Source organism: Rhodotorula toruloides (assembly GCF_000320785.1).
Source record: "Rhodotorula toruloides NP11 unplaced genomic scaffold Scaffold1, whole genome shotgun sequence".
Lineage (NCBI taxonomy): Eukaryota > Fungi > Basidiomycota > Microbotryomycetes > Sporidiobolales > Sporidiobolaceae > Rhodotorula > Rhodotorula toruloides.
Genome location: NW_015622961.1, coordinates 1,428,391 through 1,445,059, shown reverse-complemented (window position 1 = coordinate 1,445,059; position 16,669 = coordinate 1,428,391). Strand labels below are relative to the sequence as shown.

The 16,669-nt window shown below is 62.1% G+C and overlaps 7 protein-coding genes across 7 annotated transcripts in view; 4 read left to right on the top strand and 3 right to left on the bottom strand.

Annotated features, from left to right (window-relative positions):
* Positions 1 to 306: 306 nt before the first annotated feature.
* On the top strand, positions 307 to 857 carry RHTO_00582 (Histone chaperone domain CHZ domain protein; the record flags this gene model as incomplete). Its single annotated transcript, XM_016414266.1, has 2 exons — positions 307 to 491; positions 590 to 857. The coding sequence occupies 2 exons, from the start codon at positions 307 to 309 to the stop codon at positions 855 to 857; spliced, it is 453 nt and encodes a 150-aa protein (XP_016277273.1).
* A 336-nt stretch (positions 858 to 1,193) lies between these two features.
* On the bottom strand, positions 1,194 to 3,238 carry RHTO_00581 (uncharacterized protein; the record flags this gene model as incomplete). Its single annotated transcript, XM_016414265.1, has 3 exons — positions 1,194 to 1,635; positions 1,699 to 1,786; positions 1,852 to 3,238. 3 exons carry the CDS (start codon positions 3,236 to 3,238, stop codon positions 1,194 to 1,196), a joined length of 1,917 nt encoding a protein of 638 aa, XP_016277272.1.
* A 1,096-nt stretch (positions 3,239 to 4,334) lies between these two features.
* Positions 4,335 to 6,695, top strand: RHTO_00580 (uncharacterized protein; the record flags this gene model as incomplete). Its single annotated transcript, XM_016414264.1, has 3 exons — positions 4,335 to 4,531; positions 4,591 to 4,711; positions 4,815 to 6,695. The coding sequence occupies 3 exons, from the start codon at positions 4,335 to 4,337 to the stop codon at positions 6,693 to 6,695; spliced, it is 2,199 nt and encodes a 732-aa protein (XP_016277271.1).
* Positions 6,696 to 6,969: 274 nt separating this feature from the next.
* RHTO_00579 (DNA polymerase lambda subunit) lies at positions 6,970 to 10,709 on the bottom strand (the record flags this gene model as incomplete). The annotated part of the gene is made up of 11 exons (XM_016414263.1): positions 6,970 to 7,095; positions 7,170 to 7,244; positions 7,376 to 7,428; positions 7,488 to 7,549; positions 7,609 to 7,825; positions 7,884 to 8,141; positions 8,197 to 8,310; positions 8,378 to 8,450; positions 8,508 to 8,585; positions 8,643 to 9,162; positions 9,223 to 10,709. The coding sequence occupies 11 exons, from the start codon at positions 10,707 to 10,709 to the stop codon at positions 6,970 to 6,972; spliced, it is 3,063 nt and encodes a 1,020-aa protein (XP_016277270.1).
* A 159-nt stretch (positions 10,710 to 10,868) lies between these two features.
* RHTO_00578 (uncharacterized protein) lies at positions 10,869 to 12,561 on the top strand (the record flags this gene model as incomplete). Its single annotated transcript, XM_016414262.1, has 4 exons — positions 10,869 to 11,127; positions 11,191 to 11,803; positions 11,859 to 12,300; positions 12,394 to 12,561. The coding sequence occupies 4 exons, from the start codon at positions 10,869 to 10,871 to the stop codon at positions 12,559 to 12,561; spliced, it is 1,482 nt and encodes a 493-aa protein (XP_016277269.1).
* A 207-nt stretch (positions 12,562 to 12,768) lies between these two features.
* RHTO_00577 (uncharacterized protein) lies at positions 12,769 to 14,709 on the bottom strand (the record flags this gene model as incomplete). Its single annotated transcript, XM_016414261.1, has 4 exons — positions 12,769 to 13,610; positions 13,680 to 13,988; positions 14,066 to 14,225; positions 14,293 to 14,709. 4 exons carry the CDS (start codon positions 14,707 to 14,709, stop codon positions 12,769 to 12,771), a joined length of 1,728 nt encoding a protein of 575 aa, XP_016277268.1.
* A 283-nt stretch (positions 14,710 to 14,992) lies between these two features.
* Positions 14,993 to 16,669, top strand: part of RHTO_00576 (tubulin/FtsZ, GTPase domain containing protein) — a gene marked incomplete at both ends in the record, with an annotated part of 3,076 nt that continues 1,399 nt past the window's right edge. Inside the window, 8 exons of the mRNA XM_016414260.1 lie at positions 14,993 to 15,083; positions 15,176 to 15,212; positions 15,277 to 15,360; positions 15,431 to 15,539; positions 15,631 to 15,690; positions 16,092 to 16,244; positions 16,302 to 16,445; positions 16,516 to 16,583. Coding sequence (XP_016277267.1) covers positions 14,993 to 15,083; positions 15,176 to 15,212; positions 15,277 to 15,360; positions 15,431 to 15,539; positions 15,631 to 15,690; positions 16,092 to 16,244; positions 16,302 to 16,445; positions 16,516 to 16,583 — 746 coding nt within the window. The remainder of the gene's footprint in view (positions 15,084 to 15,175; positions 15,213 to 15,276; positions 15,361 to 15,430; positions 15,540 to 15,630; positions 15,691 to 16,091; positions 16,245 to 16,301; positions 16,446 to 16,515; positions 16,584 to 16,669) is intronic.

The following is a 16,669-nucleotide window of genomic DNA, read 5'->3' as shown; positions in this document are numbered from 1 at the left end:
AGGTCTGCTATGGCCTGCTGAGCACGCTTACAGACTCTGGATACGTCTTGCGACCCGCCCGCCGTTGCTGCCAGCCTTCTCGCCGCCCCCTTTCCTCATCTGTCCAACCCTCGCTCTCATCTCTCTCTCTCCTTCCACCCACTCGCATCGACCCAGCGCCCGCGTCTCCAGTGCGTACATACTCACCCATTCGCTCGTCGCGTAGAGCGCAAGACCGCGCTCACCGCCCTTCCTCTCCCGCAGAGCTCTCACTCACCTCCGTCCCCACTCTCGCGTCCACCCTCGCCCGTCCATTAGCAAGCAGCCATGTCCGACTCGACCAAGGTTGAAGAGCCCGTCCCCGTCGTTGCCGACGACAAGGTTGACCAGCCCGCTGCCGCCGCTGAGGAGACCTCCGCTACCAAGGCCGATGCGCCTGCTGAGGAGGAGACCGCGGCGGGATCCAAGAGGGCCGCAGAGGAGGAGCCCGAAAAGGAGAAGGAGACCAAGAAGTGAGTCCGAAACGCGCTTCCAGAGGTTGAGGCGTATCTCCGCCCGCACTTCTCGTCACAGAGCGCGTTTGGCTGACCTGTGCGCGTGCGTGACGCAGGTCCAAGCCTACCGAGGAGAAGAACGAAGAAGAGGAGGAAGACGTGACGGGCGAGCTCGCGCACCTCGACCAGTCCAACATCATCGAGGGTGGCCGCCGCACGCGCGGCAAGAAGGTCGACTATGCCGCGCTCGACAACGGCGCGGAGGAGGACGACGAGGAGGACGAGGGAGACGTCACGGTTGATGAGGAGACCGCGAGGAAGCAGACGGAGGAGGCGGAGGGCGACGATGACGAGGCGGCCGAGGACGAGGGCGACGACGAGTAGTCTCGTCGCGCCGACGCATCGTGAGGAGACGAGAGTGAGGTGAGCACGCCATCATCGAGTCCCCGCGCCACCTGCGGATCTTACTGATCCTCCCTCCTCTCGCCCAGCTCGCTCGCCTCTCTCGCTATGCCTTCCTCAGCTTTCCCTCACCCAAAACCACAATCCACCGCTTAGTCTGTTGTCCCTCTCGCCGTGAACCACCCTCCCTCAAGCGTAGCGTAGCGTAGCGTGATCATCCCCCCCTCTGCGAAATCTACTTCCGTCAAAGCCGTCTCTCCTCTCCCGGTGCGATCAAGAGAGTTCCAACAAAACGATACAGCTCGAGAACACGGCGAGTCAGCCAATAACATCGCTACACCACCTCTCCCACCTCTGCACAACCTCCTTCACGTTCCACTCTCCCTCGCCTGCCCCTCCAGCCGCGACCGCCCCCCTCTGCACCTCAAAACACTCCAGATGCCTCTTCCCGCACTCACGACACTTCCCCTCCTCCTTTCGCGCACTCAAAGCTCGTCCCGCAAGTTCAACCAAACACAGTCGTTCCCACCTATGCGAATTCCGCCCTCCCTTTTGCGCAAACTTCACGCCACCACCCGATTCATGCGCGGAGGGGAAGATGTATCGCACGATTGGTTCGCCGAGCAAGGGGCAGAGGGTGTTTGTGCGACGGTGTTGTGAGAGACGTAGGAGGGGGTGGATTGAGCGACCGAGTTTTAGGTGTGCGGTTGGGAGGGTCGCGGAGTGAGGAGAGGAGAGGAGTTCGTGGATGTAGATGTAGCTGTGAGCAAAGTGAGTCAGTTTGCGTACGCCGGAATGGCGAAGGAGGAGAGATGCAACGCACCCGTCTTCGTCCTTGTCCGAGACGGGCTTGGACATGTAGTGCCGCAAGAGCGCCTGCGTCTCGACTGGCAGTGATTCCGAGATCCAGTCTGCCCTCGCCAGGATCGCATCAGTGTCGAGCAACGCCGAATGCAAGCCGGGGAGCGAGACTGACCGGAGAACCTGATCCACTGCTCATCTCCTCCCGCTCGACCCGCAACGAAACACCCACTTTCCTTCAGCGCAGTCTTGGCGTGTTGCTTACAAAATCCGACGTCGGCTCCCTCATCGCCCACCGCGCCGCTCGTACCGAACGAAGGCGAGCAAGATCGGGTACATCGTCGACCGGCGGATGTGATACCGCTACACTGTCGTTGTTGTCCAGGGCGAGTTGGAGTCCCAGACTCGCGTCGCCGTCGAGGAGAAGGAGTCGAGATTGGTGAGCGTCGCGCAGCAACGGCTTTGATCGGGTCTTTCCCGCTTGACTTCTTCCCTCGGAAGACCGACTCGCGCAGCTCTTCTAGCAATGAGTCGTTCTCCACGCCCTCGTCGTCGTACGCGGCGCTGTCGTCGATGAACGAGTCGTCCGAGCTCGAGTCGATGTCGAGCACGAGGGGTTGCTTGGCTTTCCCTTTCCCCTTCGACTTCGCGGGTGAGGAGGTGCAATCAGGTGTTTTCTGATGTGGCTTGTGAGACGCTCGAGGCGGAGTAGCGGCGTTGGTTCGATCCGCAAGTCGAGTCGGCGAAGGCTGCTGATAGGGGTGTTGAGGCGGCCGAGGCGGTACCACCGGCGCGTGAGGAGACTGTAGACGTGTAGGCGAAGCGTTCGAAGAGGATGGGGTGGCCGCGTAGACGAATTGAGAGTTGTGCACAGGGTGCGGCGGCGACGCATGATACGAAGGAGGGCGAGGCGGACATGGGGGAGGAGTTGGAGGGAGAGGTCGCTCCGGGCTGACCCGTGTACCCTGAGGTGCGAATTTTGCCGACGAATGGCGTGGCGGGGTGTGGAAGGGTAGACTGGAGCGGTGCGAGTTGACGGCTACGTTGAGCGGGACGAGGGGCGCCTGCGACGGGCCTGCCGTGGGCTGAGGAGGTGGTGGGGGATACAACGGTGGGTTGCGTGTTCTGCTTGGCGAAAGTGCAGGTCGAGGAGGGGTGCTGTAGGAAGTGGAAGGAGGGTACGGCGGTCGAGGCGGATACGTCGAAGGTCCAGGCGAATCGGATACGCTCAGTCCCGCCATTCCGAAGTCTCCAGTCGCAGCAAAGGTGTCTCCTCGCCCGATGTGACCAGGTACGACCCCACTCTCCGCCGTGGGCCCTCGTCTGTCCGCCTTCTTCAGCGTCCTGCCCTGCAGCGAACCCGTCTGTTCTGGTCCTGCAGTCCGCATATCCCGCGGCCCTGGCGTCCTGCCGCACCCCGGCTCGGTTGCGAGTGCCCACATGGGCTGAGGGAGAGGAAGGGGGACATCGAGCGTCGAGAGGGAGCGCGGCTGCTTCGAGGAGGGCGAGGACGAATGTCTGCGGTTCGGCGAGGGGCGGAAGAGGTCGGCGAAGGCTCCCATCCCGTTCAACGGTGTAGTGCCAGGAGTAAGAGGTGGATCAAGCTGGACAAGGGGCGTAGTTCGGACTGAGAGATGAGGCGAGGAGGCGGTGAAGGGAGTCGGCGAAAGGACGGCGACAACGACGTGGGAGCAAGCGTGTGTCGTTCAGAGTCGTGCAAGAGACTCCTGCGAGTCCAGCCAGCGCACTCGTCAGCCTCACGAAGCGAGTCGTGGTGACTGTCCTCGCCAAACCCGCGATCAATCGACCTCTCTCCTCTCCGCCCACTCACGCTCGAGTACACCTGCCTTGCTACGCGCTGCTACCACGCTGGCTCACACTACACGAGAATCACCTCCCCGGCTCACCCTTTCGCGCATCAATCGCCTCCTGCGCCCGCTTCGTTCTGCTCTCGCGCATCTCGCGACACAACTCGACACAGACAGGCAGCGCGCGTGTTCCGGGTACGGGAGGGACGGCGAGAGGGACAGGTACCGGCCGTATCAGGGGCAAGGCGGACGGGCGGAGTCGGACGACAGCGAGGACGAGTGGTCTGCGCGGAGCAAGAAGCGGAGGCGGCAGTCCTCTGCTTCGATTGCTGGGCGCGCGTCGAAGCGGTCATCTGTACATCAGCTCGACGCCGCCGACCCTTCGCCGTCCAGCAGCCCCTTCCGAGCGGTTCGACCTGCGTGGAAGAAGCATTCCCGGACGGCGGGCGGAGCGAAGAAGTACGGCTCAAAGCGAGGGCGGGGCACCGACTCTGCGACGCCTGAAGACGACGCGGACCATCGTCCGACCCGGCGAGTCCGTGGACCTGGACTCGGTACAGGCGAAGAGCGCGCGGGTGTCGAGGAGTGGACAGCTCACTTGCGGGAATATGCTCGTCCCAACTCCTCATCGGCCTCGATATCTTCCTCCTCTGCGCCACCTCTCTCCTCCGAGTCTATCCACCGCACGACAGCCGTCCTCCGCGCGTACACCAACATCCTCGACTCGATCGTCGACTCGTCCTCATCACCCTCTTCCGCATTCCACCTTTCCTCCCTCGCTGAGTCCTCCGCAAGAGACGTCGGCTGGGCGATTGAGGAGAACGTGCGAGGCTGGCTCGTCGAGAACGGGATGGTCTCGCCCGAACCATCGTCCGACTCTTCCTCCGAACATGGGTCTTCTGGCTCAGACGATTCAGACGGCGAGAGTCCAGGACCTACGAGCGTAGGAATGGACAGAGCGGAAGGCGTCTCGGCACAGGAGGCGGAGATGCAGGCTTCGCGCCTCGTCGACGAGTGGTACGAGGCCTGCCCGACCTATACCTGGCGGTGCGTCCTTCTTCCGCTTCACCCTGCTCCCACGCATCTGCTAACGACCTCTTCTCTAGCTGGATCCTCGCCGAACACGCGACCTCGATTCTCGTGACGGAACTGCAAGACGCGGACGCTCCCTACGGCATCTGGGAGACGGTTCTCGGCGTCTGTGTCGAGCGCGGAGCGTTTTCTGAGGTGTGTTGTGTTCTCGTCAGAGAGCTCAGGCCGCAGATTACGATCAATTGAGCGAGAGACCGCTGTTCGCCTTAGCTGAGCTGATCATTTCCTGCTTTTCTAGGCCGCTCGACTGCATCGACCGCTTGTCCAATCCGCCTTCGCCCTGCCTCTCACCACCGCTGCCTCGACAGCCAACATCCTTGACGTCCTCCGCCTCACGCCGTCCCCCCATGCTCTCCTTCATACTGCCCTTCTCCCGACTCTCCTCTCGTCCGCCTTCGAAGACCGCTTCTTCTTTCACTCCTTCCTCGTCCTCTCCCCGTCGAAGCTCGGCGCGGCGAGCGAAGTCGCCATCGAGGTGTTGAGCGTACTAAGCGACGTCGCTATGAAGATGGTCTCGACGCTGCAGGAGCTGCGCGACGAGGAGGAGGACGACGAGGAGAACGAGGGACTAGCGGAGATGGTTGACGAGGTGCTCGCGAGGATAGTCAAGCAGGTCAAGGCTGCCCTGCCGCTCCTCCTCGAATTCCCGCCCGACTCGCACGTTTCCTACGAACAGACACGCTTCGAGCGCTGGCAAAGGCTGAGTCGTCTCGAACGACTGTCGGAGATGGCGCACGCGGTGCTACATGCGGCCAAAAATCGCCTGGCCGACGAAGACGCGGACGGGCCGGCATCCGAACTCGTTGCACTCGCACTGGTGGCCGAGCTCGAAGCTGTCACGTTGCGCGAGGTGAACCTTCGCTCTTCGCGACACAACCTCGAACGCCTCGACCGCCTGCTCGCCCTTCCTCCAGCCGTGACACTACGTTCCCCTTCCTCGCCGAATCCGACTTCCGACCACGACTCCTCCGACGACGCCGAATCGTGTCTCCTCGTCGACTATCTGAGCAGCTACTACCTCTCCTCCCGCACTCGTAAGACGAAAGTCGTCAACTGGCACACCAGCCGGACCATCGACGACATCGCTTTCCTCGTGCAAGAGTTCCTGTGCGTGTCCAACATGACCGACATGCGCCAACGACGTCGAGACGATTTTGCGCGATGCATCATGCTTGCCTGCCGGCGTCGTCGGCTGCTAGACAACACAGAAGTCCGGGTCGTCGAAGGTTGGCTTGTGAAGCTCGACGGTCGACGCGCCAGGAAGGAGCGGCCACGCCAATCCTCGAAGTCGCCATCAGTTGAGGAGGAGAGGTTGGCGGCCGGCCTGTCGACAGACTACGAAGAGACGCCGGCGCCGAGTGCGCCGCCGAAACGCTTGAGGAAACAAACGTCGCGCGGCACCTCACCCAGACATCGCGACCGCACGATCCGCTCCTCGTCGATTGAGCTTGACGATGACAGCGCAGACGCAGAGTCGGACATCGAGATCGTCGAGCCGGCATTCAGCCTGTCTCGACCCGCACGACAGATCGAACGAACCGGCTCGACAGCATCGTCCGCATCGTCTCGCATTGCGGCGCGGGAATGCAGTGCAGGCTCGGTGTCCAAGCGGCAGCAAGCTGCTCACGTCAAGCCTGTCGAGATTGTCGTTCTCGAGCCGTCTCCGTCTCCCGACCTTCCCTCTCCTTCGGCACCCATGCCTCGCTCGACTACCTCCTCTACCGCTTCTTTCGACCAGCAGTCGCGCCTCAAGCCGCCTCGCTCTCGTTCGCCCGACCCAACCGCTACGCCGACTTCGTCGGAACCCGACGACCTCGATCTACTACGTTCGGCCCGACGACGCCCCTCAAAACGCCCGCCGCCCGTCCGCGACAATCGGGCATTAGCCCCTGCTGCACCGAAGCCTCGTTCGGCGGGCAAAGCGCCGCCTAGCCCAAGCCCGAGTCCACCTGTCGATAAGCGCCGCCGAGTCGAAGCTTCGGACCGCGCCGCGTCGACCCATACTACCCGATCCTCGCGGACGGGTGCGGATTGGCATCGGGCTACTGCGCAAGAGGTCGCCATCAAGCGAAGAAGAGTCTTGGTGGAGGAGTCGAGTGAGGACGAGCTGGCTTTGTGAAGCTTTGCATTGCATGCGTTTTGCTACACATTTGGAGGTGGTGCCAGAGCGCGAGAGAACCGACGACAGACGCCGATGGATGCTGGGATGGAGAGAGCTGGTCGGTCTTCGCTTCGAAACGACTCGCCTCTCGCCGGGTCCCTCCCACAACGCAGAGCGGGCAGAAAGCGAGTATGTATAGCAAGCAACAATGTGGACAACGAAAACGCTATGCGTAAGCCGTACAAACATGAGTCCCGAAACCGTTCAAGCGCTCCGCCCTTCCCTTCTCCGCCTATGGAAGCCTCTGCTCCGGTTCGCAGTACGGCACCTTGAGGATCCTGAAGATGTCCCTCTCGTGCTTGATGCCGGGGACAGGGACGCCTTCGGTAAGCTTGTCACCCTTCCTGTCGCGCGCGACCTGATCACGGGCAGGACGAGCATCGTCAGCAAATGCAGTACACGACCGTCACTCGGGACTTCAGCCTAGCGCACATCCTTGTAGAGACCGCGCTGGTTGAGACGGTAGCCGTGGCGGCGAGCCTTGAGACGGATCGAGCGGTTGAAGTACTGTCGGATGAGAGCATGATCAGTAAGGCGGATGGAACCACGGTAGAACGAGGTTGTTTTGAACGCCGTCGAGAAGCCGCGAGTGCGGGAGAACGACGTCGGTGCGAAGAACACAGAAAAACGTCACGCACGTCGTTGCCTGTGAAGTAGATCATGGCGGCGGGAATTTCGTCGAACGGCACACCTGCGCGTTGGAGGGTCAGGTTCGTCTCAGGTGCGGAAGGGTAACAAACGCGAAGGCACCGAGAACGTCAATGCGGCGCATCTTGGCGCCAGGCTTTGGCAGCCTGATCAAATCGTGTACACTATGGCGGTAGCACTGGTCAGCGGCTGCTTGCGTAGAGTGCGGTAGATTGCGACGTACAGCGCATCGAGCGAGCGCCAGTCCTCCGGCACCGTCAGCTCGTGTCGCACCATCTTCTCCGCCACCAGACCCTTCCACAGCTTCTGCACGGCTCCCTCATGCGTCTTGCCGTCGCTCGGGTCCCGCGTGACAATCAAGTCGATGTCGCCGCACGTCTCGGCGCCTCGGCGATAGCTGCCCATGCACCAGACTTGAAGTTTCGGGTCAATGTTGTAGGCTGGAGGTGAGGGAATCAGGTCAGTCGCATCTTCAAGGAAAGACCCGCACGAACGCACCGATGCGCTTCGCATGCCCGTAAAGCTCCGTCACCTCGTCCCTCGGGATGCGCTCCAGGAGGTCCTCGTAGTACTTCAAGCCGACGTGAAGGAGATCCGCGCCGAACCGAGCAGGGTCGCGCCTGATCATCTCGACCGAACGGGCGCCCCTGTCGTACAGATCCGCTGCCTTTGCCTGTCCGACGCCGTAGATGCCGCAGAAGAGCTTAACCGTCTTCTCGCGTTCAGTCTGGAAGGTCGTCAGGCGGCGGTGCGTCCCTGTGAAGCATACGTCAGTCTACAGCGTCGGGAAGAATGCAAAAGCTCTGCCTACCGGTGCGCAGGATCTCGATAATCTTGTTCGCCATTTTATCGCCGATACCGCGGAGCTTGACGAGCTGGTCAAAGCGAGTGACCTTGGTCGGGCAGCTGCGCAACTTGTTTGCGGCTTCGAGGGAAGGGAGCCCATCAGCTGAGGGAACCGGTGCACGGAATCCTCCAGAACGGCAGCGCACCCTGCTTGTACGAGCGTTGGCGGAACTGGTCCTTCTCGGTCGTCGTCGACTGCAGGTCGGCTAGCTTTTCGAGCTGTGTGAGGGGACACGTGAGAGAGGACTATGCACGACGTCGAGAGTCGTGACAAACCTGGAACGCGACGGGTTCGTTCGGACCGTTGCGAGTGGCGCGGTTCTCCTCGGGGTTGTCGCAGGCGTAGCGGTAGTTCTGCGAGAACAGCTGAAGTCAGCGGACTTTCAAGACATCGAGGACCGTCCTACGCACCCTTTGAACTCGTTTCCTCGGGTTGAACTCCTCCTTCTCCTCGTCGCTATTCTCCTCTTCGGTGGAGAAGGAGTCGACCCGGTTCGACAGGATCATGCACTCGTCGTCGTCGAACGAGACAGGCGAAGGGTCGATGGTGCCTTTCTCGAGGAACTCGTCGATATCGTCGAGGCCGTATTTGTCGACCATGGCGAGCTCGTCCTCCAGGCCCTTGGGAACGGCCCTCTTCGCCACCTTCGCCTTCGCCTTCGCCTTCCCTCTGCCCTTCGGGCTCTCCTGGGCCGCAGGCGATGATGACGGGCCGGCCATCTTGCGCGTCAAGTCGGCGTCTTCGATAGGGTCGCTCATCTCGACGTCTTCCTGCTCGAGAGATCCGCCGCCGCCGACCTGAGCTGTCGTCGGGGTCTTCGCCTTTTTCTGACGTGGCGGGAGTGACGATAGGGTCGACTGGCTTGTGGCCTGGTCGAAGTAGCCGGCTGGCGGAGCCTCACCCTCGGGCCAGTCCTCCGGACCAAGCGGACTGCGAAACGCTCGACGATGTCAGCGCGTAGAGACGATACCGCGAAAGTGGGAAACGCACGACACGCCGTCCGCGTGACCATCGCTGCCATCTGACTCCTCGACGTCCGTGTCCTCCTGCTCCTGGCCCTTCCCCTTCGCGCCAAGTTTCTTCTTCTTCGCAGCTTCGAGCTTCGCCTGCTTTTTCCTCGCCCGTTCGCGCTCCTTCACCACTTGCCTAACCTTCTCCTCCTTTTCCGCCTCCGCCTCGCTCTGCCTGAAGTCGCCCTTCAGGACGTACGGCCACTCGGACGCCTTGCCCTTGACATCGATGCACTTGGTGATCCAGGGGAAACCGACCACCTGAACGAAGGGACCGAGCTCGTCGTCATTGATACCGCTGCTGTCGGGCCCGAGGCAGGCAATAATCTCCTTGTACGTTGGTGCGCGCTGGCCTTGCGGCACGAGCGGAATGATGTGCGTCGTCCAGCCTTCTGCTTCCGCCCGTTCGAGGTCGAATGGCTCGCCCGTTACTTCGTACGGTGGAGGGACAAAGTCTTCCGGGCGTACGAGGGTCGCGCCGTTCTTCGCCGCGACGCTCATGTTGGTACGCAAAGCCTGGTCGAAGCGGTTCCGCGGCGCTGTGCTTGCGGCGGCGCGCACGACGACTGTCTGCGACGAGCGACGCCAGTGGTCGGTGTTGACGAAGACGATGCGGCAGCCGGCCAGGATCTTCTTTGAGTCGGCAAGCTGAGGCGAGAACTGCTCGAGATAGTCGATGAAGTCGGACACAGTCTTGAACTGCTCGGCAAGCTTGTCGCCCTTGATTTTGCGAGCTTCTGTGAGGGCTTGCTCGAGCGAGAGACGTGGCTTCTTGCGAGTCCGGGCGGAGGCAGCGCCAGCTTGGCCAGCGACGAGAGGGACTTCGAACGCGTTGGAGCGGCTCGCGCGCGGCGCGATAGCCTTTCCGATGCCCCGGACTTTGCTGACGCGCGCGTTGACGGCCTTGGAACCCTTCGCGCAGCCGTCCGAGTCGCTGTCGGAAGAGAGGACATCGACGACGGGAGGGCTGGTTGACGGAGAACTCGTTACGGGCGGCGAGCGGGTCTTGGTCGGAGCCGCGGTGGGAAGCTTCGACGTCGAAGCTACAGGGCCATCGGACAACTCGTCGAGGACAAGCACTTCGGTAAGCTCGGGGCGAGGCGGTTTCGTTGGCTGAACGGGCGGAACTGGCTTCGAGGCGGGCTGGCGAGACGAAGTTGTAGCTTGACGTTTCTTGGGCGGTTCGAGAGCCTCGATCGCCTTCTCTGCCTCCTTGCGAGCATCCTGCGCCTGGCCCTGTCCATCCCTCACGCGCTTCTGTCCCGCCAGACGTCCATCCTCGCGCTCGACATCCTTCCTGACGGGCAGCGCCGGCTCGTCGTCCTCGCTATCTGACTCGATATTGATCGGCTTGAACAGCGGATGTGGTCCCACCGCCTTCTCGAGCCGGGCGAGGCGCTCTTCGAAGGTCGGTTCGAGGTCGGAGAGCAGGGCGAACTCGGAGAGCGGGACGGGCTTGCGGTTCATCGCGCCCGCCTGCGAGAGGCTCCAAGGACCTCAATGAGCAGTCTGAGCGTGGTCCAGCAGCGGTGCAAGCGAGCGAGGAGAGATGTCAACCGCAGGAATTCGTTGACAAAGAACGCTTCATCTCTTGTCGTGGCTCTTCTCTCTTAGGCTGGATTAAGCATGTCAGCAGGCTTTGGTTCACCTCAGAGTCCCGAAAAAGCCGCCCGCCTACGCCGCAAGCGTGCTCACCCCTCTGCCGCGACCCCTCCTCGAACGTCATCTTCGAGGCGGCCCAGGACACCACAAGGAGACTGGTCGACGGACGACGAGGCGGATCATACCGAAGAGCTTCTCGAGGGACCGAACGCACCGCGCAGAAGCGCTCAGGAGACGGGGAAGGTGCGGAAGTCGATGCCTGCTCCGAGAAGGGGCCCGTCAGGTCTGTCTTTCTGCCCCGTCCTCGCAATTTGCAAAGCTATACTGACCTCTGCTCTGGTTATAGCTTACTCCACCATCATCCAGTCCATCCGCCGCGCCCTCTCCCTCTTCTTCCGCCTCCTCCTGCCCCTCATCGCGCCCATCCTTCCCTACATTCTTCTTGCGATCCTCGTCTACGTCTCCCTCGCCATCCTTCGATCGTACACGCTCTGGTACCTCTCGTATTTCCCCGCATTCCTCCACGCTCCGCTCTCCCGCCTTAACAGCCTCGCCCTTCCCCTCCCTCACCTCCGCCCTTTCTCTCCTGCCGCCCTCCTCCGCCTCAACTACTCCTCCTTACCCGGCCTCGCCTTCGGCATCTTCGGTAGCTCGTCAGCCCGTCAACGCGACTTTGAGCTTCTGAGCGCCTCCGCCGCCCGAACAGCCAAGACGCGCGCGTCCCATGCTCTCGACGTCTTCGACCACCTCATCCACCTCGGCGATGCAGACAGCGATGGCATGTCGTTGGAACCCGTGGCGATCTGGGAGCTCGCGACGGCCGTCAAGTACACGAGTACGCTCGAGGACCGGGATTTCGTCGCGGGCCAGCTGGGAGAACTGGGCGACCTGACGCGGGAGGTCAAAGATGCGGTGATTGGGCTGAACGCGCAAGGCTTGAACGCTTTCGCTTTCGTTCTGTGCGTCCTTCGGACCCTCGAGATTAGCCAGCCCGACTGACGACTTCGCTTGCAGCCACGAGTTTGACCGCCTGGAAGACCTCATCCTCCGCGCCTCGAGCTCCTCCAAACCCTTCACCGCCGCCCAAGCGACCGAGTTTTCCGATCTCCTCTCCACCCTGTTCGGTAAGATCTCCTCGACCCTATCCGACCTCCTCAACTCCCTCGACCGCTCGATCCCTCTCGCCACCCTCGCGTCGGACAAGTCCCGCCTTCTCTTTGCTTCTCTCCGCTCGCAAGAGGCATCGTCGCTCGCTTCGCTCGAGGAGATGGACTGGGTCAGCCACTTGCTCGAGTCGACTGGGCGGAAAGTGGGCGGCGCGAAGCGGGTCAGGATGCTGAAGAGGGATATTGAGCTGACGCGAGTCAGTGCTGGCGGATTGATGGGCGTGTGGCAAGGGCTGGAGAATACGAGAGAGTCGCTTGTGAGCTACCAACGGAATCTCGGGCATTACAAGGTATGTTCTCGCGTCTGCGGCTTCCGCTCCTCCCGCCTCTTCTCTACTATACGCTGGAGATCCTTACTGATGGAAAACCTCGTGGTGCGACAGGCCGGCCTCGTCGGCTACCACCTCTCAGGCCACTCGCTCTCCGTCGACCAAGAAGTGGCAAGCCTCAAGACCGTCATGGACGAGATGCGCAACACGCTCGAGCTCGCACGACGGCGCAGTCGTGGGGGTGCGACGAGGGCAAAGGTGCGGGAGTTGGGCGAGTCGTGAGCCGTTGGAGAGGCTCGTAGCAAGTGTATCGAAATCTCGCGGATGGCCTGTTGTAACCCTGACGGACAGAGTGGATGAGTTTTCATAACACTACGGTTGCGGGTACAGCGATAGAGTGAGGGAAAGCGAACGGGAAGGGCACAACAGAATGGGTATAGAGTTCGTCAAACAAGCGTGCATCGTCGTCAAGCCACAACGTCAAGCTCCTCAGCGGTTCCTTCGTCCACCGCTGACCGCATCACCCGCAGGACGGAGCTTGCGCGCCGTCATCGCAGACGGGCGAGCCGCAGCCGCACGAGGTGCGACATCGACCCACCCGCGGTCCTTCCTGGCGTACCTCGCCGCCTCCGCCTTCTCACCCTCCGTCTCTTCCTCCTCATCGTCGTCGTCGTAGACCGTCGGAGCAGGCAACCCCCTGCCCCTGCTCTTCCCACCCGCGCCGCCCAACCTCCTCGCGTTCCCTCCTTTCACCCCGCCTCCCTCGTACTCGTCCTCTCGCCAGCCAAGCATGCCCACCGCGCCCCTCGCGCCAGTCTGGAGCGTCCAGCTCGCGATCGTAGCGGGCAACGAGACAGGCAAGAGTGCGAGGCGCGTGACGAGCGAGTGGTCCCGTCCGCCGTGCGAGGAGGGAGGCGGGTAGGCAAAGTGCATCAGGAGGGCCCTCAAGACGCCCGAGACGAGTCCGCGCCTTGCGTAACTCGACGAGGCTGAAGCCGACTGAGTCGACGAAAGCTGGTCGACCAATGCGCGGAGGAGCTCGAGTTCCTCTTCTTGTTTCTCGACAACACGAACGACTTCTCCGACCGCTTCGACGACCTCGCGCGTCTTCTCCTCCGACTCGAGCTTGGTGTTCTGGAGCGAGAGCTGGGTTCGCCTCAACGCGCGGGAGAGGGTGCTGACTTCTTCTGGACTGGTCGAAGGCTGGGCAGGCTGAGAGGAGGTCGAGGATTGGAGAGTGGTCAGGCGCGATTCGAGGTGTTCGATGCGCGAGGAGAGGAGGGCGATCTCGGCGGAGGGGTAGTGGACGAGCGTTTGGTGGTAGAGCGAGTCTGCGAGTGCGCGCGGCTGTTCGTCAGGCCGTCGAGTCTCAGACCGGTGAGTAAGAGACGGTCACGCACGGTGCTTCAAGAGCTTGACCGCATGTCCGACAGGCTTGACGCTACTCCCGACGACAAACAACCCGATCAAGAAGCGGTTGATGTATCTCTCCGGATCGCTGAGCAGTCCACGCGCGTAATGGAGGATCGAAGCGCCAACGGCGGGGACGAGGAAAGTGAGAAGGAGGGAGAAGAGTTCTGCGCGGCGGAGGGAGCGGGAGGAGGCGGCGCGGAGGGCGGTCACGGAGGGGTCTTCGGGAGGGAGTGTGGGCGAGAGCGAGGAGGGTAGGACGGTGCGCGTGTAGGAGGCGTAGTAGAGGTCCCACGGCACTGTGCGAGTCGAAGTTAGCTTCCGCGAGAAAGCGACATCCGTCCCTTCGCCTGCTATTCCGAGCGGCTGAACGCACCCTTGATGAGCTGGTAGAGGTAGAAGACGACGAGCGCGAGGACGATGGCGTCGGACCAGTTCTCTGCCCTGCCATGCACGATCGCACCGAGCGGAGGAAGCGCGACGAGGATGAGCGGGAGGTGGTGCCATCCGGAGGTCTTCTCTGCCTCGAGGTGCTCCTGTGGGTGTTGTAGTGCACGTCAGCAAGCGGGAAGAGGGCGCCGAGTGGAAGGGAGTGAACGCAACGTGAAAGTTGTCGTCCGAGAGGAACAAGTCCGGGTCTCGCGGTGGCTCGAGTGCGACGCCTTTCCCTCCGCGCATCGAGTGGCGGTTCCTGCGCGCCCTGCGCGACTGACCCGAGCCCCGCCCTTCCTCGTTGTACGAGCCCTCTCCTGCTCGCGAGCGTCTCCTGCGCAGCCCGTCGCCTCGTGCAGGTCCCTCTCGGCCGTGTTCCTCGTCTGCATACCCCTCGAGCGGGTCAAAGTCGGCCATTGGTCCGTCTGGTCGCGAGTTGGGGGTGTGCGAGTCGCGTGCGTCGCGGTTGCGTCGGTCGCGAGGAGGGGGTGGGGAACCCGAGTCGGAGGTTGAGCTGGGCGGCGTGGGAGGGCGCTGGGTGTGTGTCTGCGTGAGCTTGTGGGTCGCCGCGTGCGGTGGGGCGGTCATCCCAGCAACAGCGAGAGTTGGGCAGGGCGAGAGGAGCGAGTTGAGCGAGTTGAGAGTTGTGCGAGGCAAGAGCGACTCGCGCGACGAGATGACCTCAACACACGAACCAGGCTGAGCGGGTCGATGTCGCTGAGTGAAGCAGTGGAGTCGAGGACAACAGCAACGGTCGCCTTTCACGCTGCAACCAACTCCAACTCCGCCCGCACATTCCTCCTCGCCGATCGCAAACTCCTGTCTGCGCGACAGCACGCGTCCACTCCTCGTCCAACCACTCGCACCGACGATGGACAGACACGCACTCGAGGCAGTCCTCGTGTGCCGCGCAGACGGACAGGACGCGACCTACGACCAGACGCTCGAGGTCGTCCTCGCGGGTGAGTGGTACTCGCTTGCACTGCCTCCGACGGCTTGAGCAGGCCTCGAGGGATGCTGGCGGAGGGCTGACCAGCTTCTCGGATACTCACAGGACAGGGCAAGACACCGAGGCAGGCGCTCGAGGCCATGTGGGTCCCGTCTGCTCCTCCTCTCCTCCTCGTCCTGATGAGCTGATCGCCTCGAATCGTCCAGTCCCGCTTCCGAGTGGTCAACGTCGGCTTTTCCTCACGCCCACCGAACCGCCGCTCAGCCCGTCTCTGCCGCTGCCGCTTCCTCGTGCGCCCTCGTCTCCTCGTTTTCAGCCTTCCTCGAGCTGAATCTGTTCATTGCGGTGTCCCATTCGCAGCTCTTACAGAACGCACGCCGTCAAGGGATACTCTCCCTTTGGTTCGGGCGAGACGGGAGAGTTTGCGACGTTCAGGCAGGGACGGGAAGTCTGGGACGAGGATGTCGAGGTGCGTCGCTTCGCTTCCTTCCACCTGAAGCCGCTTGCATTCGCATATGGAATCGCGCGCTGATGGAGAATAAGGCTCTTCTTGCGCCCAGCTGAGAGAAGCGGTCGAGGATGACCTCCGCCTTTTCGCCGAACGAGCAGACCATTCCGAGGTACGTCTAGCTTCCGTCTCCTGCCTCGCCTTGAAGTGCGCCGCTCCCTCCGACTTCGCTAGTCTCCTCTTCCTCTTTCCTTCCACTCCCGCCGCTCTCCTTTCCTCCATTTCCTCCATCCTTTCCCTTCTTCTCCTCGTAATCGTCGACGATCCCGCCTTCCTCCCCATTCTGCTGGCTCTCCCTCCAGTTCCTCCCACTTCCTTTCCAGTCATCGCTCCTCCTCTCCCCCAACATACCCTATTCTGGCTTCGCTCCCTCCCTTCGCCGTCCTCTACCTCGCCGCACCCGACCTTCCCTTCCTCCCCAACCTCCACATCCAATCCATCTCTCCCTCTCTGGGCTCCGCCTTCAACACACACAACAAGAACTCCTACTGACACACCCGTGACCCCTCACAGGGCTTCATCCTGACCACTCCCTCCTCAACCGCCTTCTCCGGCCTCTCCTCGTCCTTCCTCACCCGCACAATCCGCGACGAATTCCCCAAGTTGCCAGTATGGAGCGCAGGGATCTTGACGAACGCTCGAGGATGGAAGAGGGCTGACACGAACGTACGTTCCTCCCTCTCTTCTACCAGAGAGCTCACGCTGATTGGGATGCTCAAGCAGAGAAGTAAGGCTCAGCGCGTGTTGAATGAGGCGCTAGCGCTAGTGGAGACGGAGGAGTATGCGAGTATGTACCTGCCGGTGCAGCCTGTGAGAGGGTGGGACGAGAAGCGGGAAGAGGCGTGGAGGAAGTACTTGAGGGATGACGTGCGCCCGTGTCTCCTCCTTCCCATTCCAAACGAGAGACGCTGACAAGATTCGATGTATGGTACCGCAGGTCGACCGGTGCGAGAGCTATAGGACGGTCTTGACTATGCACCTCCAGTCCGCCGGTTCTGAACTCCGGTTCGTCTCCTTTCCTTACATTCCTCTTCCCTCTTCCCTCTTCCCTCTTCCCTCTTCCCTCTTCCTGCTTCCTGCTTCCTGCTTCA